Source organism: Psammomys obesus, unplaced genomic scaffold, assembly GCF_907164565.1.
Source record: "Psammomys obesus unplaced genomic scaffold, mPsaObe1.curated_primary_1811, whole genome shotgun sequence".
In the NCBI taxonomy this organism is placed as follows: Eukaryota; Metazoa; Chordata; class Mammalia; order Rodentia; family Muridae; genus Psammomys; species Psammomys obesus.
Genome location: NW_026596131.1, coordinates 637658 through 664980, shown reverse-complemented (window position 1 = coordinate 664980; position 27323 = coordinate 637658). Strand labels below are relative to the sequence as shown.

General features: G+C 37.9%; 1 protein-coding gene across 6 annotated transcripts in view; it reads left to right on the top strand.

Annotated features, from left to right (window-relative positions):
* Kansl1 (KAT8 regulatory NSL complex subunit 1) overlaps positions 1 to 27323 on the top strand; it is a 127721-nt gene that overhangs the window by 79340 nt on the left and 21058 nt on the right. For 4 of the 6 annotated variants that reach the window (XM_055592159.1, XM_055592162.1, XM_055592158.1 and 1 more), the window contains 4 exons: positions 3704 to 3845; positions 13296 to 13394; positions 23587 to 23702; positions 24311 to 24506. In XM_055592159.1, the coding sequence (XP_055448134.1) occupies positions 3704 to 3845; positions 13296 to 13394; positions 23587 to 23702; positions 24311 to 24506 (553 nt within the window). The remainder of the gene's footprint in view (positions 1 to 3703; positions 3846 to 13295; positions 13395 to 23586; positions 23703 to 24310; positions 24507 to 27323) is intronic. The other 2 variants (XM_055592163.1, XM_055592161.1) reach the window with 1 other exon arrangement.

Below are 27323 nucleotides of genomic sequence, written 5' to 3'. Positions count from 1 at the left end.
TTTATTTATTTATTTATTTATTTATTTATTTATTTATTTATTTATTTCTCTCTCTCTTTCTGTTCTTTTTATTATTTATTTTATGTGTATTGGTGTTTTGCTTGCATGCATATCTGTGTGAGGGTGTGGATCTTGGAGTTACAGACAGTAGTGAGCTGCCATGTGGGTACTGGGAATTGCTCTTATCTGCTGAGCTGACTCTCCAGCCCCCTGAGTTGGGTTTCTTAATGGAGCCTTTATTTGTTGGATTATAAGGAAAGAACTGGAGACAGGATTAAAACCAGGTATTTTAAAAAAGCAGAAACATAATCCACTAGTTTTGTTCTTTCTTTCTTTCTTTCTCTTTGTCTCTTTGTGTGTGGGGTTGTTGTTGTGTGCCACATGGTAGCCTGGTGTCCAAGGAGGTAATATAGTGAGCTTTCCATGTGGCCATTTAGGTACAACATGAAACAAGTGCTCTTTACCACTGAGGCAACTCACCAGCACCCATCCAGCCCTGTTCTTTATTGGATTTACTAAACTTTCAATTTTTAATAAAACTGGAAGACTTAAAAGCAACACTCGGTAGGGTCAGGTGTTTGTAATGTAGTTTAGAATCTCGTTTTTTTGTTACTTGCAGATTAGATCAAGGGCCTTTGCTGTATTTTTTTTTTTTTTCTTCAGATAAAAGTATCTGGTATTGTGTATTGCTCTGCTAGTTTGGAAAGTACTGGCAAGCATTGGCAAGATGGTGTGTAGAAAAGTGCATATTTTTTATATAATTGTATTTGGATTTATGGCCTACTAATGAATTGAGTGAACTGGTCACTACAGTCTCATTTTTCACTATTACCAAAAATCACCTAGTACTACTTCTTTCTGTTTTAAAATGCTCTTGGTGCTCCGTGTAGTGGTATATACCTTTAGTCCCAGCATCAGAGGCAGGTGGATCTTTGTGAGTTAGAAGCTAGCCTGATCTACAAGCATGTTTCAGGACAACCAACGCTACGCACTGTCTTGGGGGAGAAAGTATGTATTGGAGGACATCTTGCTGTTAGGCAGCCTAGGCTATCGTCAGCGTCATGATCCTCCTAATTTGACACTTTGATTTTAGCAAAACTAGTAGTGGTCATCACAGAGTCATTTTCTTAGTATAGTAGGAAGGATGATGTCATTGATGCCTTTTAGAATCCATTATATAATTTTTACTGAAATGGAAGGACCCTGGTTCTCACATTAAGAAAGATTAATCTGGTTACTGTTCCTTTTAACAGAATATTTCTTTTGACAGTACCATTCAAGATGATTTTTAACCTACTAAAGGAACCTCAGAAGAAAAACTAAAAGTAATCCTTTTTTATTTGATATATTAGCAAAACATTAAGCTGAATCTTATATTTTCAAACTGAAAATAGGTACTGTTCAGCATATGATTTTAGAAGAATAGGGTTTGTTTTTATGACATTTTCCTCTCCGATATTATATAATAGTTTGTGTACAATATCCTTAGTTCTAGGTTATATGGTAATAATCTACTAAATCTGTAAGAACTATTAAAAAAGAAGTTCAGGTAACTAAAAAGAAACCTACTAACATTGTGTATGAACCAGAACCTAGCTGGCTATACTGAACTATATTATTCTTTCAGTATCTTTTCAGATAGACTTTGAAAGTGTTTTGCTTTTTTATCTAACTGACAGTAAACAAGAAAAAAAATGTGTTGTTAAGAAACTCAGAGATTGCAAATAAACTTCTTTCTTGGGGCAGTTTAAAGTGATTGGTGTTCTGGGGGTTTCCTGAAAAGATTTACAGGTTTATAAGCTAAATTCAGGGTCATTGTCAGAGACTGACTGGATTCTTAGTCCACTAACTCTTGACTAACACTGACCCTGAATCTGCTGCGTGTCCGTTAGCTTCGAGCACATAATACATTATTATTGACCTTTTGTGTATTTTTTTTTCACATTTTCTCATTCTGCGTTGTTAAAATAAGTCATTGGTTTACACTGTAATTGCTAAGCAGTAGTACATTGAATTTCTTTAATACTTGTTTGTGTACCAGCAGTATCATTTTCACTTAATTTTTGCTTTTATGTGTATTTTTCTCTTAGTATTGTCTTCTGAGATTTAGTTATGTTAATACCTAGAGCTCTGGTTAATTTTTTTTTTTATTACTGTAGGAAAAATCTTTTAAGGAATAAACTAGTTTATTTGCCTTCATTGGCAGAATTAGAGTATGTAATGAACCTGTTTCCCCATGCATACGTAAAAATGCATTCTCAGAAGTATAATTCTTTTTAATTGGCCATGCTTGTTTTTTTTGCCTAACCAAGCTGCTCTTGAAAGGTGGTTCTACCAGTTTTTACAGTTACCAGCAATATAAAATAGGTTCTGTTTCTCTTATCTTACCAACTCCTACTTTTTTCCAATCTGTGTGAAAGACTTAATATATTGCATATTTGGGTTTTTCTCAGTGAATTTAATATTTCTATTATGGTAGTCTTAACATCTTGTTCTTGTTATATTTTTGTTTTTAATGCTCTTTTTAAGAATTCTTGTGTTTTGTAGACAGGATCTCACTCTGTGGCCTAGGCCCTCAGTCAGTCTTGTGATAACCCTTCTATCTCTCAGCATCATTGGGTGGGGTTGCTTGTAGGTGTGTGCTGCCATATCCAGCCAGATACTGAATCTTCAGTATGCTCGATTCAGGCATTCTCTACTAATGAGTGTTTGTTCTTTAACTTTGTTCGCTAGATCTTCTGTTGTATGCTGAAATTTTGATTATGCTTCTGTGTCTTACTTAAAAATTCTTCCTGCTCTAGGACTCATTCGTCTGTATTGGCTGTAGAGGTAAAGCAATTTGAAAAGGGAGTGTCATGGCAGTAAGTCATATCAAAAAACAAGTTATTTTAATAAGTCTATGATACCTAGTTATTCAAGATTGCATCATGCTTTGCTTTTCTGTATTTCTGTTCTCAGCTTTCTTTCAGTTGAAACCATTTTAAGCCGTGGCTGCTTTTTATAGACGGCTTGGGTGGGATTTGCACCACCCACATGGTAGGGCTCTGGCTCACTCTGCTGGCCTCCATGAGTACCAGCCATGCACACTATTTCATAGGCATACCTGCAGGCAAAACAACCCTACACATAAAAAAAATTTAAATCACCTCTACTCCCCCAAGTAAACCCCAACTATTTTAAAAGTAGACAGTGTAGCACACACCTGTAGTTTTGCCCTGGGGAAGATGGTGGCTGGATGATGAGAAATTCAAGATTATCCTTAGCTAGAGCAGGGTTAAGGCCAGCCTGAGATACATGAGATCCTGCCTCTAAATAGCAGCAGCAGGAGCAAGAACAAAAAACTCAAGCAAAACAAACTTAGTTGAGATTAAAAAAAATTTTTTTAAACTGTATTTGAAAAATCACAGTACTAAAGAATATATTCTATAATTTATGTAGATTATTTGTGACTGATTTTAGCTGTAAAATTTCTATAGGATTAGCTTTTGTTCTACTTAAAAAGCTTTTGTTCTATTTAAAAGTTTCTATTCTGCTGTGAAGTTTTATATCTTGATCTTTAATCCCATGGATTGTGTGCTTTGTCTTTTTGTCTGTCTTTATAACATACGTAGTCTGTATAAGAACTTATCCACACCGTTCCTCTGCCAGTTTGGTACAGATGTTAATACTGCTCTTGAATTTCACTTGGTTTATTTCCTTGTAGGAAACGCAGGTCTGAATGGAGATGGGCTGCAGACCGAGCAGCTATTGTCAGCCGCTGGAACTGGCTTCAGGCCCATGTTTCCGACTTGGAATATCGAATTCGTCAGCAAACAGATATTTACAAACAGATACGTGCTAATAAGGTAAGGGGTACATTTATATTTTTTTCTGACCAGTTTAAAAGCTGCCATTATCCCCTTGTTCCCATTCTTTCAATAACTCTTTAACTGTGTCAAGAGAAATGGTTTAATGATTCATTATAACGGTTTAAGAACCTGATGGTACTAGTGTAGCTCAGAAAACAGTAGAATGTAACCCTCAGTTGACATGTGATTAGAAAAAAATGGTACCTGGGCCAAAATGCAAAAAAAGAAACCATATATAATAACAGCTGTTTACTTCATTTAGAGAAAGGCATACCTACAGGCATGGTGGAGCACACCTTTAATCCCTGCCTCTGGGAGGCAGAGGCAGGCAGATTTCTGGGTTCAAGGCCAGCCTGGTCTATAAAGCAAGTCTAGGGGGTAAGAGGTGGGAAGGGAAGGAGATGAGGGGGAAGGGAGTCCCATAGCTACTGCTTTTTCATTTTCTATATTTGATTAGATATTCTCTATTACTGTTAACCTTTTTTGAAGAAAATTTTAATTTCTTCTGTTTTGTTTGCACAGGACTGATAATTACCTTGGCAATGACATTGAGCAGGTTTTTTTGTTTTGTTTTGAAACAAAAATGATGTGCACAGGAAGCAAACCCTTCAAGAAACAAAAGTCCTGTGTACCTAGCATATACCTACAGTGGCCTCTGGTAGGATAGACTAGTGAACAAAAATCCTATTCTCGTGGTGCTTACATTCTTACAAAACATGTTTTATAATAATTTGTGATTGAAGGTTCTAGAGATCCAACTCATGTCATCAGGCTTTGGTGGCAAGTACTTTAACCTGCTAAATTATCTAATCAGACCCAAGCAAACATTTCAAAGCTCAAGATGCAAAACCAGAAAGATACCTACATACTTAAGAGTGCTTCCTGCTCATCTTGAGGGTCTGAATTTACTCCCAATATTCACTTTGGACTTCATAACTACCTATCACTCTAGCTTGAAGTCTGATACCCTTTGGCCTCTGAGAGTATTTGCACAAGTGACAGACAGGCATTAAAAAACAGTGATGATTGAGCTACAAGACTGACACAGGTCTAGATAAAGCCTGATGCTCTTAAAAATGCCATGTGTGTTTTCTCTTCCAGGCTTCTGAAAGTCTTTAAAGCTGGAAGTGGTATGGTAGTTCATAGTTAGAATCCCTATACTTAGGAGGCAGAGGCAAATGAATTGCTGTGAGTTTGAGGCCTGACATTAAGAAAAGTATTACAATGTGAATGATAGTACTTTGTCATTCTGGATTTAGTTAAAGAATGGACAACTGACAAAAAATTCTATACTGGAGAGAAGGCACAGTGGTTAAGAGGACTTGGGTTCAATTCCCAGAACCTACGTGGCAGCTCACAACTGTCTGTAACTTTAGAATCCAACACCCTCACTCAAATAAATATACATGGAGGAAAAATATCAATGCATATAGAATAAACATAAATTATGTGTTTAAAAAAGTTCTGCACAGTCTCCTTATCTTCATTTATACTGTGTGTGAGTGTACCCCCATACACATGTGCAGGCCAAAGCAACACTTTAGGTAAGTTTCTCAGATGCTGCCCATCTTTTCTTTCTTCTTTTGAGACAAGAGTCACTGGTAGTTATCTTGGAGCTTGCTAAGCAAGAAGTTCTGGTCTGGCAGGGGCTGCCTATCTCTGCCATTCTAGTACCTCTGTGATTGTAAGACTGTTGTGCGATGCTTGACTTTCTGATCTGTTTGTTTGTTTAGGTGTAGTTGGCAGTTGAACTTGAGTCTCTCTGCTCTCCAAAAGCTCATCAGAATACAGCTTTATAGTGTTTTCTTTTTAAATTTGTTTCTGGATAACCAAAGAAAAACTAAAATATATGCCAGAGGCCAAAATGAAGTGAGAGCAACTAGCTGTGCCTGTCCTGTGTCAGGGATACCTTTTCAGTGTCTACTTGAAGGTTTTTACAGCTAATAAGTTACGTGTAGATTTCTATGTTTGAGAATGAGAATTTCTTAGTAACAAACTGAGTCTAGTATAATGCAGTCATTTTGTTGGTACATTTATTTTGCATATACTCAAACCATGTACATGTATGTATGTGTGTTTTGCCTACATGTATGTATGTATGTGAGCCACATACAAGCCTCGTTTCTGAAGAGGCCTTCAGATCCCCCCAAAACTACAGAGCTAGATGGTTGTGCCTGGGTCACCTGAAAGAGTTATGAGTGAGTGCTCTTAACCAGCCACTGAGCCATCTCTCTACCCTGCATCTTGAGTTTTAAAATGTTTGTATGGGGCTGATGAGATAATTTAGTGGGTTAAGGTGCTTGCTGCCAAGCCTGGTGATCTGAGTTGGGTCTCCAGACCTCCATGGTGGAAAGAAAGACTCCTGTGAGTTGTTCTCTGATGTCCTTACAAGCATGCATACATGTGCACGCACACACGTACATTAAAAAAAAAAAAAAGTAAAATTAAATAAATTTTAATCTTAGCATATCTAAATGTATGGTTTAAGGTTGATTCAGGAGTAATTTATCACTTTAAGAAACTTGTAAATCATAGGAAAATCAAAGAAAAATACATTTAGATTTGTCTAAACAACCCCTCTCATCCCCAAATCAAAGTTAATCCAGTACAAAATTTTGAGGTGTATGTGTGTATGAGTTTATATTTTTAGCTACTAGGCAAGTAAAGTTTCTTACACTTTGTCATGTCATCCTATGTGTCAGCCTTGACTATTTCCCTATCATTTAAAAAATGTTTTTGACTTTAGCTATCATTTTTGTTGTTGTTGTTGTTGACTGTTACATGCTTGTTCAGATTCCTTGTGCTTTTTTTTGGAAATGCCTCCCAAGGAGGTAAGGGGACAGATGCCACTGTGATGCTTATGACAGGGTAGAAACAATTAAAAGAACCTAAGTCCTTATTATGAAACTGCCACTCACATACTCTAATGTAATTCTCGTTGGAGCATTAAAAATGTTGTGATAAAACAGTTTTACCTGATTCAAAAACACTAATAATTTTTACCTGCTTTTGTTGTTTGTTTGTAAACAAGTAGCTTATTCTGGCCTTGAAATTTTGATCCTTATAGATGTGTGCACTATCTTGTCTTGTCTATCATTTGTTCTTAATAGTTTACTTTTTTAGGTTTGTTATTTTATGCATATGACTGTCTTGTTTGCATGTGTGTATTTACATCTCGTGTGTGCCTGATGCCTATAGAGGTCAGAAGAGGATGTTACATCCTTTGGAACTAGAGTTGTGTGGGTAGTTCTGAACTACTGTGTGGATGCTGGGAACCAAACCTAGGACCTCTACAAAAGCAGCAAACTCTGCTTTTTGATGTTGTTGTTTTTAACTCTTTTTAAAACACTTTCAAATGTTTATTTATTTTTATTTCATGTGTATTGCTTACAAGGGTGTCAGATTAGAGACAGTTGTGAGCTGTCATGTGGGTAATAGAAATTGAACCCCAGGTCCTCTTCAAGAATAGTTAATGCTCTTAACTGTAGAGCCATCTTTCCAGCCCCTGTTCTGAAGATGTATTACTTTCCTAGGCTGCCATAAGAAAGTATCACAAATTGAATGACTTAGAACAATAGAAATAAATTCTTTCCAAGTTTTGGAGACTAGATGTTGCAAAGTCAGGGTGTTCACTCAGCCATGCTCTGTCTGAGGTTATAGAGAAGAGTTGTTTATTATGTGTGTGTGGTTTTTCGAGACAGGATTTCTCTGTGTGGGCCTGGCTGTCTTGGAACTCACTTTGTAAACCAGGTTGGCCTGCCTCTGCTTCCCTGAGTGCTGGAATTACAGGCAGGCGTGGTCCTGCCTGAAAGAGTCATTTCTTATGTTTTTCTACCTTATGATCACTGCTGCCAGTCCTTAGTTTTCTTTGGCTTGTAGCTGCGTCAGTCATTGTTGCCTGTCTTCACATGGGTAACTCTTTGCTGTGCTTCTATATCCAAATTTTCCTTATAAAATACACCAGTCAGGGGGCTCATTAGATGATTTGGAATAAAGGCAGTTGTAATACGTGCCTGGCAACCTGTGTCTGACTCTATCAGAATCATGTAAAGCTTTAAGGGATAGCCAACTCCACATCTTTGTCCTCTGCTCCAAAGATGGTGTATACACTATACATATCATGCTTACACATACAATAATAATAAATAACAAAAAATATACAAAGAATATTCTGTTTGCGGCCCACACTAAAAAATGTATCTTCACTTTGTCATCTGCAAAGATCCTGCTTTGAAATAACTTCACAACTTTGGGTTCTTAGCATGAATTTTGAAGAGATATTCTTCAGCTGAGCCTAGCAGTTAAGTCTTAAAACTTAAGTCCAGTGATATGTCAATGTGAACTTGGTTTTTATATAACACTGTAATAATAAAGTCACTTTTTTGGAAAAAAGTGTGCCAGGCCCCTTTCTACCAATGTTAATGTTATCTGCATTTATTTTAATGAATTAGTTTGATTCTGGAATTTGAATTCCTGGCTTTTTTTGCATGTCCTGAACAAGTAGTATACTGTGTTATATCTCCAGGATCTCACTAATTTACCCAGGCTGTTGAGTTGTGAATTTGTCTTTCGTTAGTGGATGAGGGTGCATGGAACTTTTAAAGTATTTGCCGTGGTTTAGCATCAATTTTCTTACATCTTTGGACAGACAATTATAAAGCTCAGTTACATTTTTGCTTCAACTCACTGTGTAACCAAAGATGACCTTTAATGATTGAATCTCCTGCCTCTGCCTCCCAGGTACTACAGTTAAAGTTGTCTGCCATATTTGGCTTTTTAGTTTTTCTTTTTAAGGCAGTATTGTGTTTAGGTTTGTAGATGTCTTTTACTTACATAGCACACTCTAGCCGAGAACTCAGATGTGTTGCCCAGGTTATCCTTTAACTTGAAATTTTCCTCTCTGCCACCTTAGACACTAGGATTATGGAAATATGTATTACCACTCCGTATTTACTTTGCTATACGCTGATGTTACCTTCTTTTGTTTTGCTTGTTTGCTTTGTTTTTCAAGACAGGGCTTCTCTTTGTAGTCCTGGCATTCTCTCTGTAAACCAGGCTGGCCTTGAACTCAAGAGTTATTCACCTGCCTCTGCCTCCCAAATGCTGGTATTAAAGATTTGCACCACCAACACCTAGCAGTCTTTCTTGTCTGTTTCTTTTCTCTTTCCTTCCTTCCTTCCTTCCTTCCTTCCTTCCTTCCTTCCTTCCTTTTTCTTTCTTTCCTCCCTCTCTCTCCTTTCTTTTCTTTTTTTTTCTATTTTGTAATTACTGTTTTTTTCAAGACAGCCTTGGCTGTTCTGAACTTTTCCCCCTGCTTAAAAGTGATGTATTCCAGGGACTAGATAGACACTCAGCAGTTGACTACTCTTCCCAGATTTTAATTCCCAACACCCATATAGCAGCCCACAATCATCTTCCACTCCAGGCCCAGGGCATCAAATGCCTTCCACAGGCATTGGATTCATGTGGTGCATAGACATAGTATTAGGCAAAACAGTCAAAACACATAAAATAAAAGTAAAATAAAATATAATTTAGAAATTTAAAGTTCTCCCTTCCAAAAAAGGAAGTTATTTGCAAGTTATTTTTGGAAATATGTATTTTGTTGTTCCCTGACAAAAGTACAATTTCTAGTGTGTCCTACTCTTTTATATGCTGTGGTATCAGTAGATTTTTGTCTGGGAACAGTCTGGCTCTAACTTTGAGGCAAGGAGGACCTTGAATTCCTTCTATTCTTATTTCTACCTCCTTAGTGCAGCACCAGTTACTGTTTGTATTGCACTCAGGGCCTCGTGCATACTTATGCTATTGTTTAATTTTCCTAGGGTCAGCTAGTTAGCTCCTCACTTTTAAAAGATGCTTCCTTCCCTTTGAAAGGGGAGAACAGTGTGTTGTTTTAAATCATAAAGATTCTTGTAAGGTTCTGTAGAGAAGTGCTAAGATAGCTTTCAGGTGAACTATTCTTTAGAGAAGCTAGGATAGAAGAGGTAACAGCAACACCACAGAACAGAGAAACTTTCTTACTTTAAATACGTAGGGAGTAGTCTCTGAACATAGCTAAACTGATCTTGTCCTACCTACTTTAGCAACTTCTGCCTTGCAAACATAGTGGGTTTTTGTCTGTTATGCCTGGATGGGAAAGAAGCTGCAAGAAGGTCCTAACTAATTTGTCTTCAAAATATTTTCTTTTCAATACATGCATTTATTCTTTTCATCTTTTTTTTTTTTTTTTTTTTTTTTAATACATTTTTTTTTTTTTTTTTTTTTTTTTTTTTTTTTTTTTTTTTGGAACACATGTATTAAAGTTTTACTTTAATATCAGACAGAGAGAGGCAGGCTGATCTCTGAGTTTAAGGCCAGTTTGGTCTACGGAGTGAGTTCCTGAACACCCAGGGCTACAAAGAGAAACTGTCTCAGTGGAAAAAAGAAAAAGAAAACAAAGAATGAAGAGGAAAAAAGAAAGAGCATTGAAACCTTAATACAGAAAGAAGTCAAGCATTGTTTTTAAGTACTAATTGTAGTACTTAAAGAGGCTGAGGCACAAAAATTGCTTCAAGGTTTAAGACTATCCTGGTCTATGGACACAGACATACACACACAATTTAATAAAAAATTGGAAGGAAGATGAGTGAAATCAACTAAAGGTCTATACTTTTATTTTCAAACTGTAATAAATCAGTTGAAGTTTCCATCTTATCTGGGGTTGTGAGGTGTCATGTACAAACTTGTACATGTCTTGGTTCTTGTGGGTTTGGTTTGTAGTGGATCCTGATTTGTCTTGATCATGTTAGAGAAGCTTTACCCTCTCAAGAGTGGTACAGTGGAGTGAGTGAGTGTGTGATACTAGATATTTAGAGGTAGTTGAAGTGTGAGTAGGCTGAGAACAACTTTGTAATTTTACAGTTGTGATCTCTCCCAATTCTTCCACTAATCACCACTCCAAATAGCTCACCATCATGAAAGTACTGTTTTTTGAGTTGAATTTCATATCCCAAACTGGCCTTGAACTGGAACTCCAAATGCTTTTGTCTACTCCTTACAAGTTCTGAAATTATAGAAATTACCGTCATGCCCAATATAGATGAGATATTTTTCAGAAATAATGCACAAGAACAATGCTCTGTGCAAAAAGTTTTTACTTTTAAGAGGTAAGGTTTAGGAAGTCAATTTTATGCTTATAAAATAAGGAAATATTTTAAAGATATTTTGTTTTTTTGAAACAGAATCCTATTATGGACCAGAAGAATGACCTTGAATTTATTGCTCAAGTGTCTTGTTTTTGTGGTTTTATAAAGGACTTTTTCATGTGCTGAAGACTGAACCTAGAGACCCTCACACTAAGCACAGACCAAATACATCACTGAATTGTATCCTTAGTCCTCAGCATATAGTTTTTAAACTAATAAAATATTTTAGTATTAATTTGGCATGGAACCCCATTTGTCCAAAGGTAAATGTTTCTTCCATGTGAGTTACTGGCCTCTCTTAGGACTCTTTAGTCCCATTCTTGTATATTCAGATGCTTTTCTTTCAGGGAGGAAAAAAAGATCCTCCTACCTCCTTTTAAGATTGTTTTCTTGGTATTTTCAAGTTGTTGTTTGTTTGTGGGTTTTGTTTTTTTTTTGTTTTTTTTTTTTTGTTTTTCATCTTTTTGAAATTTTTCAAATTTTATTTTATGTGTCTGGGTGTTTTGCCTGCCTGTATTTCTTTGCACTGCTGTGTGCTTGGCTTCCAGAGAGGCCAGAAGAACATTGGATCCCCAGGAACTGGAGTTACAGACAGTTGTAGGTTAACATGTGGGTAGTGGGAATTGAAAATGGGTCCTTTCGAAGAGGAGCCAGTGTTCTCATCTTCCCCTTTTCATCTCTTAAAACTGTCTTACTTCATAAAGATGTTGAGTTAGAACCTCCAGTGGTGGATCAATTGGTTCAGTCATTCAAAAAGCTTGTATTTGACCCAAAGAGCTCAAACTACTAATACATTCAGAATCTTTGGTGGTAAATGTTATGGCACATACCTCTCCTCAGAACTCAGGAAGCTGAGGCAGAAAGACTGCTATGAGTTCAAGCCAGCCTAGACTTCATAGTGAGATCTTGTCAAGAGGGAGAGGTAGTGGAGAAAGGGGGAGACAGAGACATATGATCACCAGGAGAGACATGTGAGTTAGACTGACCAAAATGGACAAGCTCCATAAAGTGCAGTGGGGTTGGGAAAAACAACTTAGACCTTATACACATTCACATAGATGCATGCATGCACACATACCTCTCAGACACGTGCCAGATAAAACTACTGCTGTTTGGTTTTGAAGCTAAGTCTTAACTATCTAATTTGGCCTCAAACTTCTTGACTCAAGATAATCTTGAATCTGGCCTCCCAGAAATAGAATCATAGGCGTGTGCCACCAGCTAACTGAAGAACTTAATCTTGTTTAATCTCATAACTTCTTTTATATGATGAATATAAAGTCTGTTAGGCACAGACTCAATCTGAGGTATTAGTTTTGAAGAAATAGGTTCCTTCATGACATGTTATAAGAAATTCATGGTTTCATTCAGTTGCACAGACTGTCCATTTGTGCTTTCACCCTTTTTTGTGTGTGTGCTCAGATGTGAGTTCATGAATTAGTTATTTACGAAAGTAGCCCAGTTTAGTAATTCTTTAAACAGATATAACTGAAAACCTTGTGTTGTTGATGTTAATCTAATAAAGAGTAGTTGATAATGTGTCAGGTACAATAAACTAATTTGATAAGGTTCTAGATCAGAATAAAAGGAGTGACGTTTAAGATAAGCCATGTAAGTAAACTAGAGTGAAAGAAAAAGGCATGAGGGTCTGAATCCTCTTTTTAAATTTACATTGATTTATGGGTGTGCACACATGTACACACACCACAGAAAGGACAACTCTGGAGACAGTGTTCCCTCCCATGGATCAGGGACGCAGCCAGCCCTCCTCCTTACCGAAATTATTCTGTTACCATGAAGGGAATTTTTTTTTTAACTTTTAATTTCTTTAGTGGGGAGTAACTTGTAGAGGTCATAGCAGCTTTGTGGACTGAGTTCTCTTTTTCTACCTTTATGTGGATTCTAGAGGTAGAAATCTGGTTGTCAGATTTGCAGAACAGATGCTTTTATTTCCTGAACCATCTAGCCAATCCAGGAAATAACTTTCAGTGTGAAATTATTCTACTCCCCAGATTTTTGAAGCCTTTTGACCATACTAGAATCCAGAGCTTTGCACAGTGCTCTGCCATTGAGCTACACCTGCAGCCCTGAAATAAATCTCAGAAAAAGTAAGGCCACTGCTTTTTCAGGCTATTTTTAAGTCATTCGATAAGGGGAAAGGCCTCTGATTAACCAACTCCCTGCCCCATCCAGTTTGAGGTTAATTCCTGAATGTGTAGTTTATACCACTCACACTGTTTTTCTACTTTTTGTCCTACAGGGGTTGATAGTCCTTGGGGAGGCACCTTTCCCAGACCATACAACAGACTTATTTTCACTTAGTTCTGAGGTGAAGACAGATCACGGGAGTGATAAATTGGTAAGTATAAAAGATAGAAAAGGGGAAAGAAATAAGGAAGCTCTTAACAAATGAAAAAAACTGCAGCCAGCTCAAACATGCACATAGGTGTAGCATACTCATACAGTTTTGGTAGGGTAACTTTTCTGGACTAGTATAACATGGGGGAGGGGTGTCAGTGAGAGAGAGAGTGTGTGTGTGTGTAAAGCTTTTTCATTAAAATGTTTGATAAAGGCTGAGGTTAAAACTTAGAAGAGGGCTTATCTGTCATGCCCGAAGCTCCGGTCAATCCCCATCACTGCATAAGCCAGGTGTGGTAGTGTTCACCTGCAGGCCCAGCGCGTGGGAAGGATGTCTGACTATCAAGGTCATCTTCTGTTACCCAGTAAGTTTGAGCCAAGGTTAGGAAACATGGGACCTTGTCTCAGAAACAGAAAGCAACAGCAAAAAACAGTAAAAGTTGGATTGCGAGTGCTCAGTCCTAAATGGGGCATCTGTATGATTCCTTCTTTTCTCCAATGGGAAAGAAGGGTTAAAAGATTGTAAGGGCCAGAGATGGTGAGTGAAAACTAGGAAACCAGTCTTCCTGTCACACCAGGGCAATTTACATGTGTAAACTCAGAATTATTATGAAATGTACACAAGACCTGTACAAACTTTCTAGCCAGACAAAATACCAGCATAGAGGGAGAGTTGGGCACAAAGTCATAACCCTAGCCAAGAAGCTACCGCCCACGGATAGCTACTAAGAGGGAGTTACTTGAGTATATAGGCAGCACAATTGTACTTTTTTCAGGAGTTGGGGGAGGCAGATGTTGAAACAGGGTCTCTTTAGTCCTGGCTGTCCTGGAACTCATTATGTAGATCAGCTTGATCACACAGAGATTCTCCTGCTTCTTACCTTCCAAAGTGCTGGGATTAAAGACATGGGTCAGATTTTCTTCTTCTTCTACTTCTTTTTCTTCTTTTTTTTTTTTTTTTTTTTTTTTTTTTTGACAACACAGTTGGATATGTAGGGAGGGGAATAGTGGATCTGGGAGGAGATGGGACAAATGTGTGTACCCTTAATCCAAAAACATTGTTAAAAAATTCTCAGAATAAAAAGAACGGGGTAAAAATGTTGAATTGGAGATTACTACCACAGAACTGCTTTTGTGAATGATTCTTAGTTCATAATGAGAATAAAGCTGTCTTAATAATCTTCTATATTGTTAGCTTCTAGCTCAAATCTTTTTCCTTTCTCTTGGCACCATGGTGAATCTTATTCTGGATTCTAAGAATACTCATTTTTATCACTTTTTAAATTTTCCTTTTAAAGGTGCTGGCTTGTAGGAATTTTAACATTATTTGATAGGCGTTTTAGTGACTTTGAAATTACAGACTTCCTTAATGTTTTCTTTTGGCTATACTTCCTAAGAGATGAACATGAAATTCTGGAGTTTTGTTTAAATTGTTGTTTTAAGTTAAACTAAGGAGTTTGCTTTTATCTGCAACACAAAGACTTTATCATTGTTTATTTTCTATTATTATTAGTGTTAACTCATGATTTAGTGGAAATTAGTAAGAGTTTGAATCCTGGAAAGGTCTTTACCTAGTTCTACTAGGTTTGGTTCTGCTTGCTTGCTTGTCTTGAGAATGGGTCTTACAAAGTTTTTGAGACTGACTTTTTTTGTTGCTGTGGTCAGATAACCTGATGAAAAGAGTGCTCACGGTTCTAGGAGACAGTAGGCCATGACAGGGAAGTCAGAAAGCTTTTGCTGTCAAGAAGCCAGGAGCTATAAATGCTGGTGCTCAGCTAGTTTTCTTCTTTGTGTAGTCTAGGACTCTATCCCAGGGAATAGAGACACTCACAAGTTAACTTAATTTTATAATTCCTCATACATAGTTCTATCTAGCGCCTGGAGAGATGGTTTAGAGGTTAGGAACACAGGCTGCTCCTCCAGAGGATTGAAGTTCAATTCTCAGCATCTATATGGTGGCTCACCACTATCTGGACTCCAGTCTGAGGGGATCTGAACCTTCTAGTCTCTGCAGGCAGTGCATGCACGTGGTGCACAGACATGCAAGCAAGACAGTTATACACATAAAAATGAATAATCTGAAAAGGTTGATTTATTATTTATATAGTATTCGGTTTACATGTATGCCTGGAGGCTGGAAGAGGGCACCAGATCTCATTATAGATGGTTGTGAGTCGCCATGTGGTTGCTGGAAATTGAACTCTGGACCTTTGGAAAAGCAACCAATACTCTTAACCTGAGCCATTTCTCCAGTCCCAAAATGAGTAATCTGAAAATTAAAAGAAAAGTTGGGGGTGGGGGGGTTTAAAACAAGATAGATAATAGAAATCAAAAGTGAAAGTTTGTCTTTTGAAAAGATAGTAAAGTTAATAATTCATTACCAGTATAAAAGAGAAAAATAAAAATTGCCAGCATGAAGGACTGTCATTACAGATTTTACAAATAATACAGTTTTATAAACATCTTAATACTTTCTTGGCTAAATTGATGTAATATTCAGATTCTTTAAGAGATAAGGATTACCGATGTTAACCAAATACTGAACAAATTCCTTTGATCTTCCCTTTCTTTTACCCCTCCCCATCAGTGGACATCACAGTCTCTGTTTTTGGTATGGGGGGGGGTGTTTTGTTTTGTTTTTGAGACAGGGTTTCTCTCTGTAGCCTTGGCTGTCCTGGACTTGCTTTGTAGACCAGGCTGGCCTCGAACTCACAGAGATCCTACTGCCTCTGCTTCCCTGAGTGCTGGATTAAAGATATGCGCCGCTGTACTTACCTCATCACAGACTCTAAAAGAGAAAGATGGTAATGTTTGCATATAACTTAAATGCATACCTCATATGCTTTTTGTCTCTTAAATAATAAATGAATAGCCATATTTTTGTTTTTAAAAATATTTGTATTTGCAAACCTTTTCAAACCAATTTGATAAGTCCAGAGTACCTAAAATCTGATGAAAAAAAAGTAGGTAAAGAAAATTTCTGTCCATATTGTTCTTTCTGACATATAAGCACAAAATTCTGAGTAACATAGTAGCAAGTCAAATCATTGATTATAATAGGATATGTCTTAGACAACAAAAAGGTTTCTATTGGTGCATCATTAGAGTTAGAGGCCAACTGTAGCTATATGGTATCCTGTTTCAAAAAATAGCGAAGCCTTGAATGGTAGTTCAGCCAGTGAGAATGTTTGCGATCAAGCCCGATGGCCTAAATTCAATCCTTGGATTCACATGGTTGAAAGAAAAAAAAACTCCCACAGGTTGTCTTATGGCCTCCACATTTGTACCATTGGTACGCACTTGCTCAAACACAAATAAATGAAATTTAAAATTAGTTAGAAGCAAACATCCTTAGAAAATGTGTGTGTGCGTGCGCGAGGGTGTGTATGTGTTGTGCCATGCCAGTATTACTTGGTAAAACTGCATTTTAGCCTGTGTAGAGCAAGGAATATTGCAAAGATACCATATTTTGTTATAGCTAGAAAATAAGTCATTCAAATTAGGAAAGACAAAGCAAAATTGATATGAAGAAACCATTAGACCTTTTATATAACAGTCCCAAGATAAAAGATCAGTGTATTGAAGTCAGTTGCATTTCAGTTTATTGACAGCAAGTAATTGAATAAGTACCATCGAGAAACAAAACAGATAATGGTGCAGACCCCACCACTTAATAGGCAGAGGCAGGTGGATCTCTGAGTTTGAGGCCAGGCCACAGCTAAATAGAGAAATCCTGTCCGGTAAAACCAAAAGAGGAAAGAAGAAAGGAAGATAAAGCTGTACACACCTGTAACAACATCACGTGCCAGGTGGGAACAGAAGATCAGGAGTTCAAGGTCAGCCTTGACTATACGGTCAGTTTGAGCCTAGCCTGCAATACATGAGATTATTTCCAAATATTTAAAATAAAACAAAAAGAGGCCAGAATAGAGAGAATGCCACATGGGTAGTCAAATATCTTTCTTTTCATTCAGTGATTTGTTTATTTAGCATGAGTGTAAGAGAGTCTGTGTGTGCATGTAGAAGCACGAGATTGCTACCTGGTGACCCAGAGTTTGCCAGTTCAACTACTCTTAACTAGACAGCTTGCTCCAAGGGGGGATCCCTTGTTTCTGCTCCTCTGGCTCTGGGATTATAGGAGGGCTGCCACTCTAGCCCATGATTTGTATAAGCACTGGGGATCCAAACTAAGGTCTTCATGCTTGCTTGTCAAGGGTTTTTTTTTCTCGCTGAAGCTACTCTCTGCTCAATTTCTAACACCATATAAACGAGTCATGGTGCTGTGTACCTGCTGTTACTAACTATACTGTGATGTATCAGAAGCTCAAGGTCATCCCCAGCCATCTAGATTTTGAGGCCAGCTGTGAATACATGACTCAAAATAAAGAGGAAAGTGTGGTAAGGTGTGTGATCTCACTTTAAAATATGCTTAAACTGATACCAAATAAGCAACTCTGTGACAGCAGAGTTTGCACAGTCTTCGACTTCCATTCCAATAATTTTCTGGCTAAAGTGACTGGTGCTCTATATGTATAGCTGATGTATTTGCTGATTTCACTTAAAACTATCTTCAGTATCAGATGACTCAGCTGATAAAGGCAGTTTCAGTGGTTGCTCACATCTTTAATCCTAGCACTCAGGAGGCAGGGGCAGGTGGGTCTCTTGAGTTCAAGGCCAGCCTGAGTATTCTTGGCTTAAAATAAATCACTAGACCAGGCAAGAATACAAACTAAATTCCTGTCACCTAGTTTGCCTTGTAATTTGGATGTTTGTCAGGGAATAACTAACCTAAACTATTACATGTGTTAGCTAAACAAAAATGATATGTATAAAGAAAATGATATTTCAAGATGTGGTATGGCACTGATTGAGTGGTTGGTTTTGTTTTCATACTGTTTGGCCATACCAACCTTATTCTAAGCAATCCTTTCACCTTAATTTCCCAGATGAGGAATTTTTCTTGTTTGTTTTTGTTTTTTAAGTATGTGTCATCATGCTTCTCAGGACACTGTTCTTAGATTTCTTCCCACCCCAGTACACCCTGTATAAAACCTCTACTTACATAAGTTTTCTTCAGGGCTTTTTGTTACACTTCTTTGGTTTGACCAAGAGAGCAAATTATCAAGTCCAATGCCTGATTTTTCTGTTGCTGTGTTAATTTTACTCCTTATACCTGACTCGTCCAATAACAGAAGGAAAAACCACAGTACCCTCATTACCACTAATTCTCACAGCTGCCCAAAAGCAGTCCTTTGTTGCCCTGCTCTAGACTGATAAGGATTGTAAATTCATTCTGTCTGCCACCTTAACTTCTCTGTGCTTCACACTAATGGGAGCTATATAATTCCTTAGAGTGCATCTGTATACTTATAAAAGCTCATGGAAGCTTCTATAAAAATGTCTACACTCTGGGTAAGGAAATCTGAACATTTGCCTCTTTTTATAGTTTCTATTTTTTAAGACAAGGCCTCAGTGTATAGCCTTAGTTAGTCTGAAACTAGCTGTGGAGTTCAGACTGGTCGCAAACTCAGAGATCTACCTGCTTCTGCCTGTCTCAGGGATCGTACCCAGCTTCTTTCTCTACTTTGTTACTGCAGGTATTTAAGACATTTGAATTGTGCTTTTGTTTATGAGATATTTGTTAACATTTTACAGCTTTTAGACTACAGAATAGAAGTATGTTCTTTTTGTCTTAAGGCATTATGAATGTGTTTAAGAACCGTGTGTGACTTCACACATCCTTGTGAGTCGTGTTCTTTTTCTAACATAATGGTTAGAACATAATGGTTGGGTTTAGTAGTTGTTTTTATGTATTTACTTTTGGGGATGAGTGAATCTATTTATTCAAATACCTTGCCTTTTAAACTCAGATTAATAAAGGATTTCTCTTAAATTCTCTTAATACAATAGATCCATCTTAAATTTCCAGAGCCCCCTCCTAAACTAAATTCTGACACAGCTCTTTTTTATGGTCTTGACCTCTGTGTTCTTCACTCCTGATATCACTTCTGTGCTAAATAATATTTTCCTATACACTTCAGCATTGATTTCTAAGAGACTCAATTTCCTCAGGGGGGGGGGGGGAATAGCTTCTGGGACTAGAGAGATGGCTCAGTGATTAAGAACATTGCAACTGGCTGCTCTTCCAGAAGACCCAGGGTTCAATTCCCAGCCCATGTGGCAGCTCACAACCGTCTGTAACACCTGTTCTGGGGCATCCATCACCCTCACACTTGTAAGGAAAAGCACCAATGTACATATAGTTAAAACCATTAAAAGAAGTTTGAAAAAAATGTAGCTTCCTTTGTGAAAATAAGTATCCACATTAAAGAACAGCAAATCTGAGCCAGGCAAGGTGGCTCACACCTTTAATCTCAGCAGAGGCAGAGACAGGTGGATCTCTGTGAATTGGACGCCAGCCTGATCTACAAAGCAAGACTAGGGCAGCCAAGGCTACACAAAGAAACCCTGGGGCAGGGAAGAATAGCAAATCTGAATTTTGTTACTGTGTTAATTATTTTATAGCAACACTTTTAAATACGTATATCTGTAGACATGAAAATTAAAACTCCTGAGTAATAGTTTGCTCTGAGTGATAAGATTGCCTGTGGTTTTACTTTTCTATAGGGAAAGTTCTTTCTGTAATGAATTTTTGTAAATTTGTTTTGTTAAGAGTGGTAACATGGACATCAGAAGAGGGAGAAAACAGGGAACAGGACAGGAGCCTACCACAGAGGGCCTGTGAAAGGCTCTACCCTGCAGGGTGTTAAAGCAGATGCTGAGACTTATAGCCAAACTTTGGACAGAGTGTAGGGAATCTTAGGAAAGAAGGGGGAGATAGTAAGAGAGGACAGGAGCTCCACAAGGACAGCAACAGAACCAAAAAATATGGCACAGGTGTCTTTTCTGAGACTGATACTCCAGCCAAGGAGCATTCATGGAAATAACCTAGAACCCCTGCTCAGATGTAGCCCTTTGCAGCTCACTGACCAAGTAGGTTCTATAGTAATAGGAACAGGGCCTGTCTCCTGACATGAACTCATTGGCCGGCTCTTTGATCACCTCCCCCTGAGCGGGGAGCAGCCTTACCAGGCCACAGAGGAAGACAGTGCAGCCACTCCTGATGAAACCTGATAGACTAGGATCAGAAGGAAGGAGAGGAATTCCTCTCCTATCAGTGAACTTGGGGAGGGGCAGAGGGGAAGAAGGGGGAAGGAGGGAGCTACAGGGGGATGCAAAGTAAATAAACTAATTAAAAAATTTTTTAAAAAGGAAAAACAAAACTGGCAACTGTTTTTGCAGTTAATAGTTTCATACTCTGGGCTGGGTATGGTGACAAACACCTTTAACCCCAGCACTCAGAAAACACAGAGGTTTTCTTTGTGAGTTTGAGGCCAGTCTGGTGGTCCACATAGCAAATTCCAGTCCAGCCAGAAATATAGAGAGAGACCCTGAGTCCAAAAAAAAAAAAAAAAACAGAAAAAAATAAACCTCTCCTTCTTTCTTCTAAAGAAACCTGAATTTAATGGAGAGTCAATATCGGTAACTTATAAAACATTTAGACACAAACATCAAGCTGTTTTCAGAATTTTAATGCTGAAACATTTTACAGACAGATTATTTTATTTTGTTTCCAAGACCAGATTCTCACTACATAACTCAAGCTGGGTTCTACCTTTTATGTAGTCTAACCTTTAGCTTGAAGTCCTCCTACCTCTGCCTCACAAATAATTGGATCACAGATATACAAGGCCTGATAGTGCAGGTTATATTTTAAGTGAATATGTACTATTTGTACATAACAGCAAATAGTTGACAGTCACAGCATTTGCAAGTGGATTGGAACCAATTCTGAACCAAACAGTATCCATCTTCTAGTCAATATTAACCTAAACCTAAATTTTCTCATTTAAATAATCTATGATCATATTATATAAATATTCCAAACTTTTGCAGGTGACAGATTAATTTTCCTGAAAATGTTTATTTTTCACAGTCCCTCCACCCCCATCGTGTTGGGTTTTCTTTGTGTGTGTGTGTTTTTCGGGGGGGGGGGGAGGCTGAGTAGTGTTGGGTGGTGTGGTAGAATTAGGGTTTCATGTACTGAGATTGCCCTTGACTACTTCTTGATCCTCTCGCCCTTTCCATATGCTGCACAGGCCTGCACTAACAGATTCCATTCGTTTTTCTTGCTGTAATATTTGTTTGTGCTTTTTCAGATTCCTTGCAACTAGTAAATCTAAAAGCATTTCAGAGGCTATTTGGATTTATCTGGTGTTTTTTATTGTGTCCTGGTTTGGCTGTGTAGTTCAGTATGGCTTGAACTCTTGTTATTGCTGCCTCTGCTTCCCAGGTGGCTGGGATTAGCCTATATTACCCAACTGTAAAGAAAAAATTTAAAATAGTTCTTATCTATTATATTTTTAATTCTCCATAATTTTGAGTTTGCTTGTGTGGCCTTTCTATCCCTTTCCCTCTGTCCTCCCCCCCCCCTCCATTTTCAATACTTGGAAGTTATGCCTGGAGCCATCCCTTAAATTTCCTTTTTTTTTTTTTTTTTTTTTTTTCCAAAATGCTTTTTAAAAATTTTATGTTTGTGGATGTTTTGCTTGTATGTATATCTGCTTGCCACGCATTATGTATACCTGGTACCCACAGAAACCAGAAGACTGCATCGCATTTCTTATAACCATAGTTAAAGTTTATCAGCCACCATGTGGGGACTCTGATCCTCTGTAAGAACAACCAGTGTGCTTTTTTTTAACTTCCTCATGTTGTGGTGACCCCCAACCATAAAATTATTTTTGTTGCTCTTTCATAACTAACTTTGTTACTGTTATGAATCATAATGTAAAAAAATATGTGTCTTCTGATGGTCTTAGGGGGACCCCTGTGAAAGGGTCATTGGACCCCCAAAGGAATCAGCCCGCAGGATGAGAATATTGTAATCCTTAGCACTGGAAGTGTGGGTAGAGTGGAAACTGATGCCTTGGACCATTTACGTTTAGCAATAACAATAAATTCAGAATACCCCAAAGCTAATTTTGAGTGTAAAGAATCAGAAACTACAAGCACTGCCTTTTTCTTTGGTATTTCTGCAAATTTAGAATCAGTAATTAGCTGCATTTTTGTCTTTATTGCCTATACCTCAGTGATATAATAAGATTGACATTCAAACCTACTCCTCACCCCAATCTCCATGTTGTTGTTGTTGTTGTTGTTTTAAAGTTTTGGTTTTTTTAAGACAAGTGTTTTTCTGTGTAGTCTTGGCTGTCCTGAACTCGCTTTGTAGGCCAGGCTGGCCTCAAACTCACAAAGATCCACCTGCCTCTGCCCCTCTGCATCCTGAGTGCTGGGATCACAGGCATGTGCCACTGAGATACCACTGAGGTATCTCTTCAGCCTCTGCATCAACTTTATGTGTGTACTGCTTGAGCTAATTTTTTGTTCAGGGATGTAAACTCAGGTTAGCGCGCATGCGTGTGTCTGTGTCTGTGTCAGTGTCAAGCACTTTACTGGTCTCCCAGGCCATCATTTGAGATTTAAATTTTGTTTCCTGTCAAAAAAATAGTATATGCAAGCTGGGTAGTAGTGGTGTTTGCAGCACTCAGGAGGCAGAGGCAGGCCAGAAATGTCTACAGAGCAAGTTCCAGGACAGCCAGGACTACACAGAGAAGGTCTGTCTCAAACAACACAAAACAGAAAATACATACATGCATTTTGTGTGACTGTGTATCCATATGGAGCTATTTTAAAATATACAACTGAGGATCCTAGATCTGTGCTGCAGCACTTGCTAAGCATGCTAGGGTACGAGATTTGATACCCAGCACCATAAAATGAAATTATATAACAGCTTTTGAAAAAACAAATTTTTATGGTACAGCAGCTGAAGTTAATGATACTGAAAAAAGGAAATTTATACTTTGTTACTTACCCTTTTTGGAAGAGTTACATTAATTGCTTTGCTAAACTTTTGTTCCATAGAATTATGTTGAGGTCTTGCCCCTGTCAGTACGTATGTACTACTTATAATCTGGTAAATATTTGGGTTCCTCTTTCCTGCAGAGCTAATTCTCTTAATTATTTTATCTCATTCATATCTTTGTTCGGGTTCTCAAGTTTAGTCAGAAATTTCAGTGAAGTGCTGCTGGTGTAAGTGTTACTGTATATCTTCTCTTTGCTTTCCTCAGGTTGAGCCTGTTACCCAGCCATCAGAAAACCATGGTATTCCTCTAGGTCATGTTGCAGACTCATTGTCTACCAAATCATGTGGAGCACTGAGACCTGTCAATGGAGTTGTTAACAGGTAATAATTTTATCTCTTCTACTTCTCACACTTAATACCCTTGTAAAAGTTGAATTTGGAGCCCCTGGTTATTCCCAGCCAAGATTGACTAGATAAACCCTACCGCTCATTCATACTTTGTGTGTCTTATGTTATGCCAAGTGTATTGTCTAAAAGTTAAATTATGTGAACGTTCCTAAGTTCCCTATGCATGTGAATAAAATATATATTATCCTTGGAATTTCATTACTCACAAAACTGTTTTTAAGACTGTTGGTTAATATTTCCAAAATTGTTTTCTTACCAATCATTATTTTCTATAGCTTTTGCTAATCATGTTTGTTTTATGGAAGAAGAAGAAGAAAAAAAAAAACAAAACTTGAGTTTGCTTATTTCCCTTTGCACCTTTCAGACATAATAAGTATCATGCACTGACAGCCTCATGACAGGCAAAGCCAGAGTACACACACTTACATTGGAGTGCACTGTCATCCAGAGTTGACGTGCATCTGTAGAAGGCGGGTGTGTTTGTGTCTATGAACACTGGAAAGTCAGGAGATGGAGCCCAAGTTATATAGGCTTTGCTTCCTCTGTGTTCTGAAAGTGAGTGTCTTCCTTCCCTTTTGTAGTCTTCAGCCTGTCTTGTCAGACCATGTTCCAGGTGACAGCTCTGATGCTGAGGAACAATTACATAAAAAGCAACGGCTGAATTTAGTTTCTTCATCGTCTGATGGCACCTGTGTGGCAGCCCGAACGAGGCCTGTACTGAGCTGTAAGAAACGGAGGCTTGTTAGGCCCAGCAGCATTGTTCCTCTTTCTAAGAAGGTGAGTACTGAGAGAATCAGTCTCTTCCTAACTTCACTCCCAGTACTTTACCCAGTGCTTTCTAAAATTGGCTCACCCCCAAGTTTTCCTAGGAGCCTTCAAAACATACTAAGTTCCTAAACCTGCTCCCTAGAGCTTCATTTAGTTGCTTTGGAGTTAGGACTAAAATTCTCTCTCTCCCTCTCTCCCTGTCTTTCCCTTTCTCCATCCCTTTAAGGTTTGAGTTAGCATGCCGTGTTTGATGTGACAGTTTCACATTTATCCTTTGTACTTTTTTTCATAGGAAGGTCTTAGACCACTACAGCCAGATATGAAAACTGCTGGCTTGAGTTTTGAAACAAAATGGTAGAGACTCTGAAAGTTTTTTAGTGCTGCCATGAATACTTTAAAGGGAGATACATGTCTCATCTGCACTGTTCTCACTGAAATTGGCATTGTTAGTAGCCAGGCATCGACAAGATCTCTTTGTAGACCAGGCTGATAAACTCCTGCCTTACTGCCTATGTAACTCCTGGTTGAGCAATGAGCCACCATGCCTGAAACTGTTTGTTTTGATACAAGGTCTCAATGTATAAGCCAAGCTGGCCCGACCTCCTGGTCCTCTGCCTTAGTTCTGAGGATTACAGGTGTACATCACCACACCTGCCAAAAGTGGCAGTGTTGAAGGTTTAACTTTATTGTTTAAAAGAAATTTGTTTTGCTGAGCTCGTTTTGCCTGACTGTATGTGTGCCGTGTGTGTTGCCTGGTGGGCTTAGCTTTCTTTATGGGCCTGGCCGCCAGGAGTTTGACCATGCTGCAGTGAGTCTATAAGGCAACACAAAATGGGCTTGAGGGGTTTTTTCTTTGTTTATTTGTTTGTTTTTGTTGTTGTTGTGTTGAGAGGATCACCTGGGAGGAATGGGATAGAGAGAGTGCTCAGAGTTCATGATGTGAAATTCCAAAATAATCAGTAATAATAGTAAGGAAAAAAAGAAAAACATACACAAAATTATATGTAGTGGGACCTTCTAAATCACTGGAATTGAATGGAATTAAATTCCATTTAAAGATGCAATACTATGTATGATTCTTGTGTGGTTTTAGTAGACTCTTGATTTTATATAAAAACAGTATTAACTAAAGCAAGAAAAAATAAACGAATTTGGGTTTGTTTTGCCTGGATATTTATATGTGTGCCGTGTGTGTTGCCTGGTACCCTCTGATAATCAGGAAAGGATATTGGAAACCCTGAGGCTTAAGTTATAGATGGTTGTAAACCACTATGTTCACCACCAATTCAAGAAGGAACTGAACATACTCTTAACTGCTGAACCATCTGTCCAACCACAAAGACTTCCTCTATAAAAAGAATCTCCTTTTCAATTTATTTTCTTTGTTCTCTTCTCCATCCCTCCCTTCTTCCTTTGCTCTTCGCTTCTTTGTTCTTCTGAGACAGAGTCTCTATTAGCCCCAGCTGGTCTTCAACTCTTCGGCCTTTTTACCTTTACCTCCTTTGGTCTAAAAATATGCCTCCTTGCCCAGCTTCCAATACAGTTTCCAAATTTATATTACTAAACAAATGTTCTCACAGAAAGTGGAGCTGACTTCAAAATTGTAATGAACTTTTTGAGTATTTATTCTTTGAATAGCGGAGTTTATTTTATTAAGTTACTAGGACAAAGTATTTTTTCCTTTAGAAATCTTATGTTTTTATGCTCCTTTGTAAAATACTTATTGAACTTCAGTGAGTTAAGTATATTCTAGGTATTGGTGATACATTACTAGATAAAAACAAATTCTTCCTCATGGAATGACCTAATTACTATTGAAGGAAACAAATCAATAAATGTATTACCCAGTTTATCCTGTAAATGTTATGGGAAAATGCAGCACAGTGGACTAGAGTGCTGGGAATCTCAGATAGGGAAGAGGTCATGACTATGAACTCTTTATGTAGTTCAATATTTGTAGCTATGAAAGACAAAATCTGAACCAAGAGTGACTTAGAAAGGAAAATATTCACCAAAGTGTAGTGTGGCAGAGTTTCTAGGAGAAAAGTCATGTGATCGTTTGTGTCAGAAGCTGTTGTAAGATGAAACTGGCAGGACCAACATTACTGGAGGCCTCAGTGGTTGTAATATCTTAAGGAGAGAATGAGACAAAAAGAATTGAAGTAACGATTATTTTACAAAAAAGAAAAAAAATTTTTTGAGAGAGTTGGAAAGATGTGTCAGTGGTTAAGAGCACATACTACTCGTAAGGAGGATCCAGATTGGGTCTTCAGCACCACGTTGATGACTCACCTTGAAAAGAAGATTGTAGTAATCATTAATTATTTGGACAGTGGACTTTCAGTGCCTAATGTTTGTCTGCTATGCTTTTGTACAGTGTATATAATCTTGTCGTGATCTTTTTTTAAAGGGCAGTATTGTGAGAATTGACTGAAATGCCCAAATAGTAAAATAATTAGGCAGTCTTTCAGTCATTGTCATATAAATCTCAGTGATTTTTTTTTTTTTTTTTTTTTTGAAAATTTGCTGACAAGAAAATTTTACTAGTTGGGCATGGTAATGATGTACACTTGTAGAATCACAGTACTAGGAGGTGTAGCCAAGAGGCTCAGGGGTTGAAGTTATTAGCTGGCTACATGAGCCTTTGCCTGAAAAAAAGAAGCGTTAAGTAGTATGTTTTATCAGTTGTCGGAAAGTCACTTTCCACCCTGTATCTTTAAGGATTTGAGTTTTGTGACATCGTCTCACTATGTAGCAGGGCTGTCCTGGAATTCACTGTATGAACCAGGCTGACCTTGAGCTGACAAAGAGCTGCCTGGAGAGTGC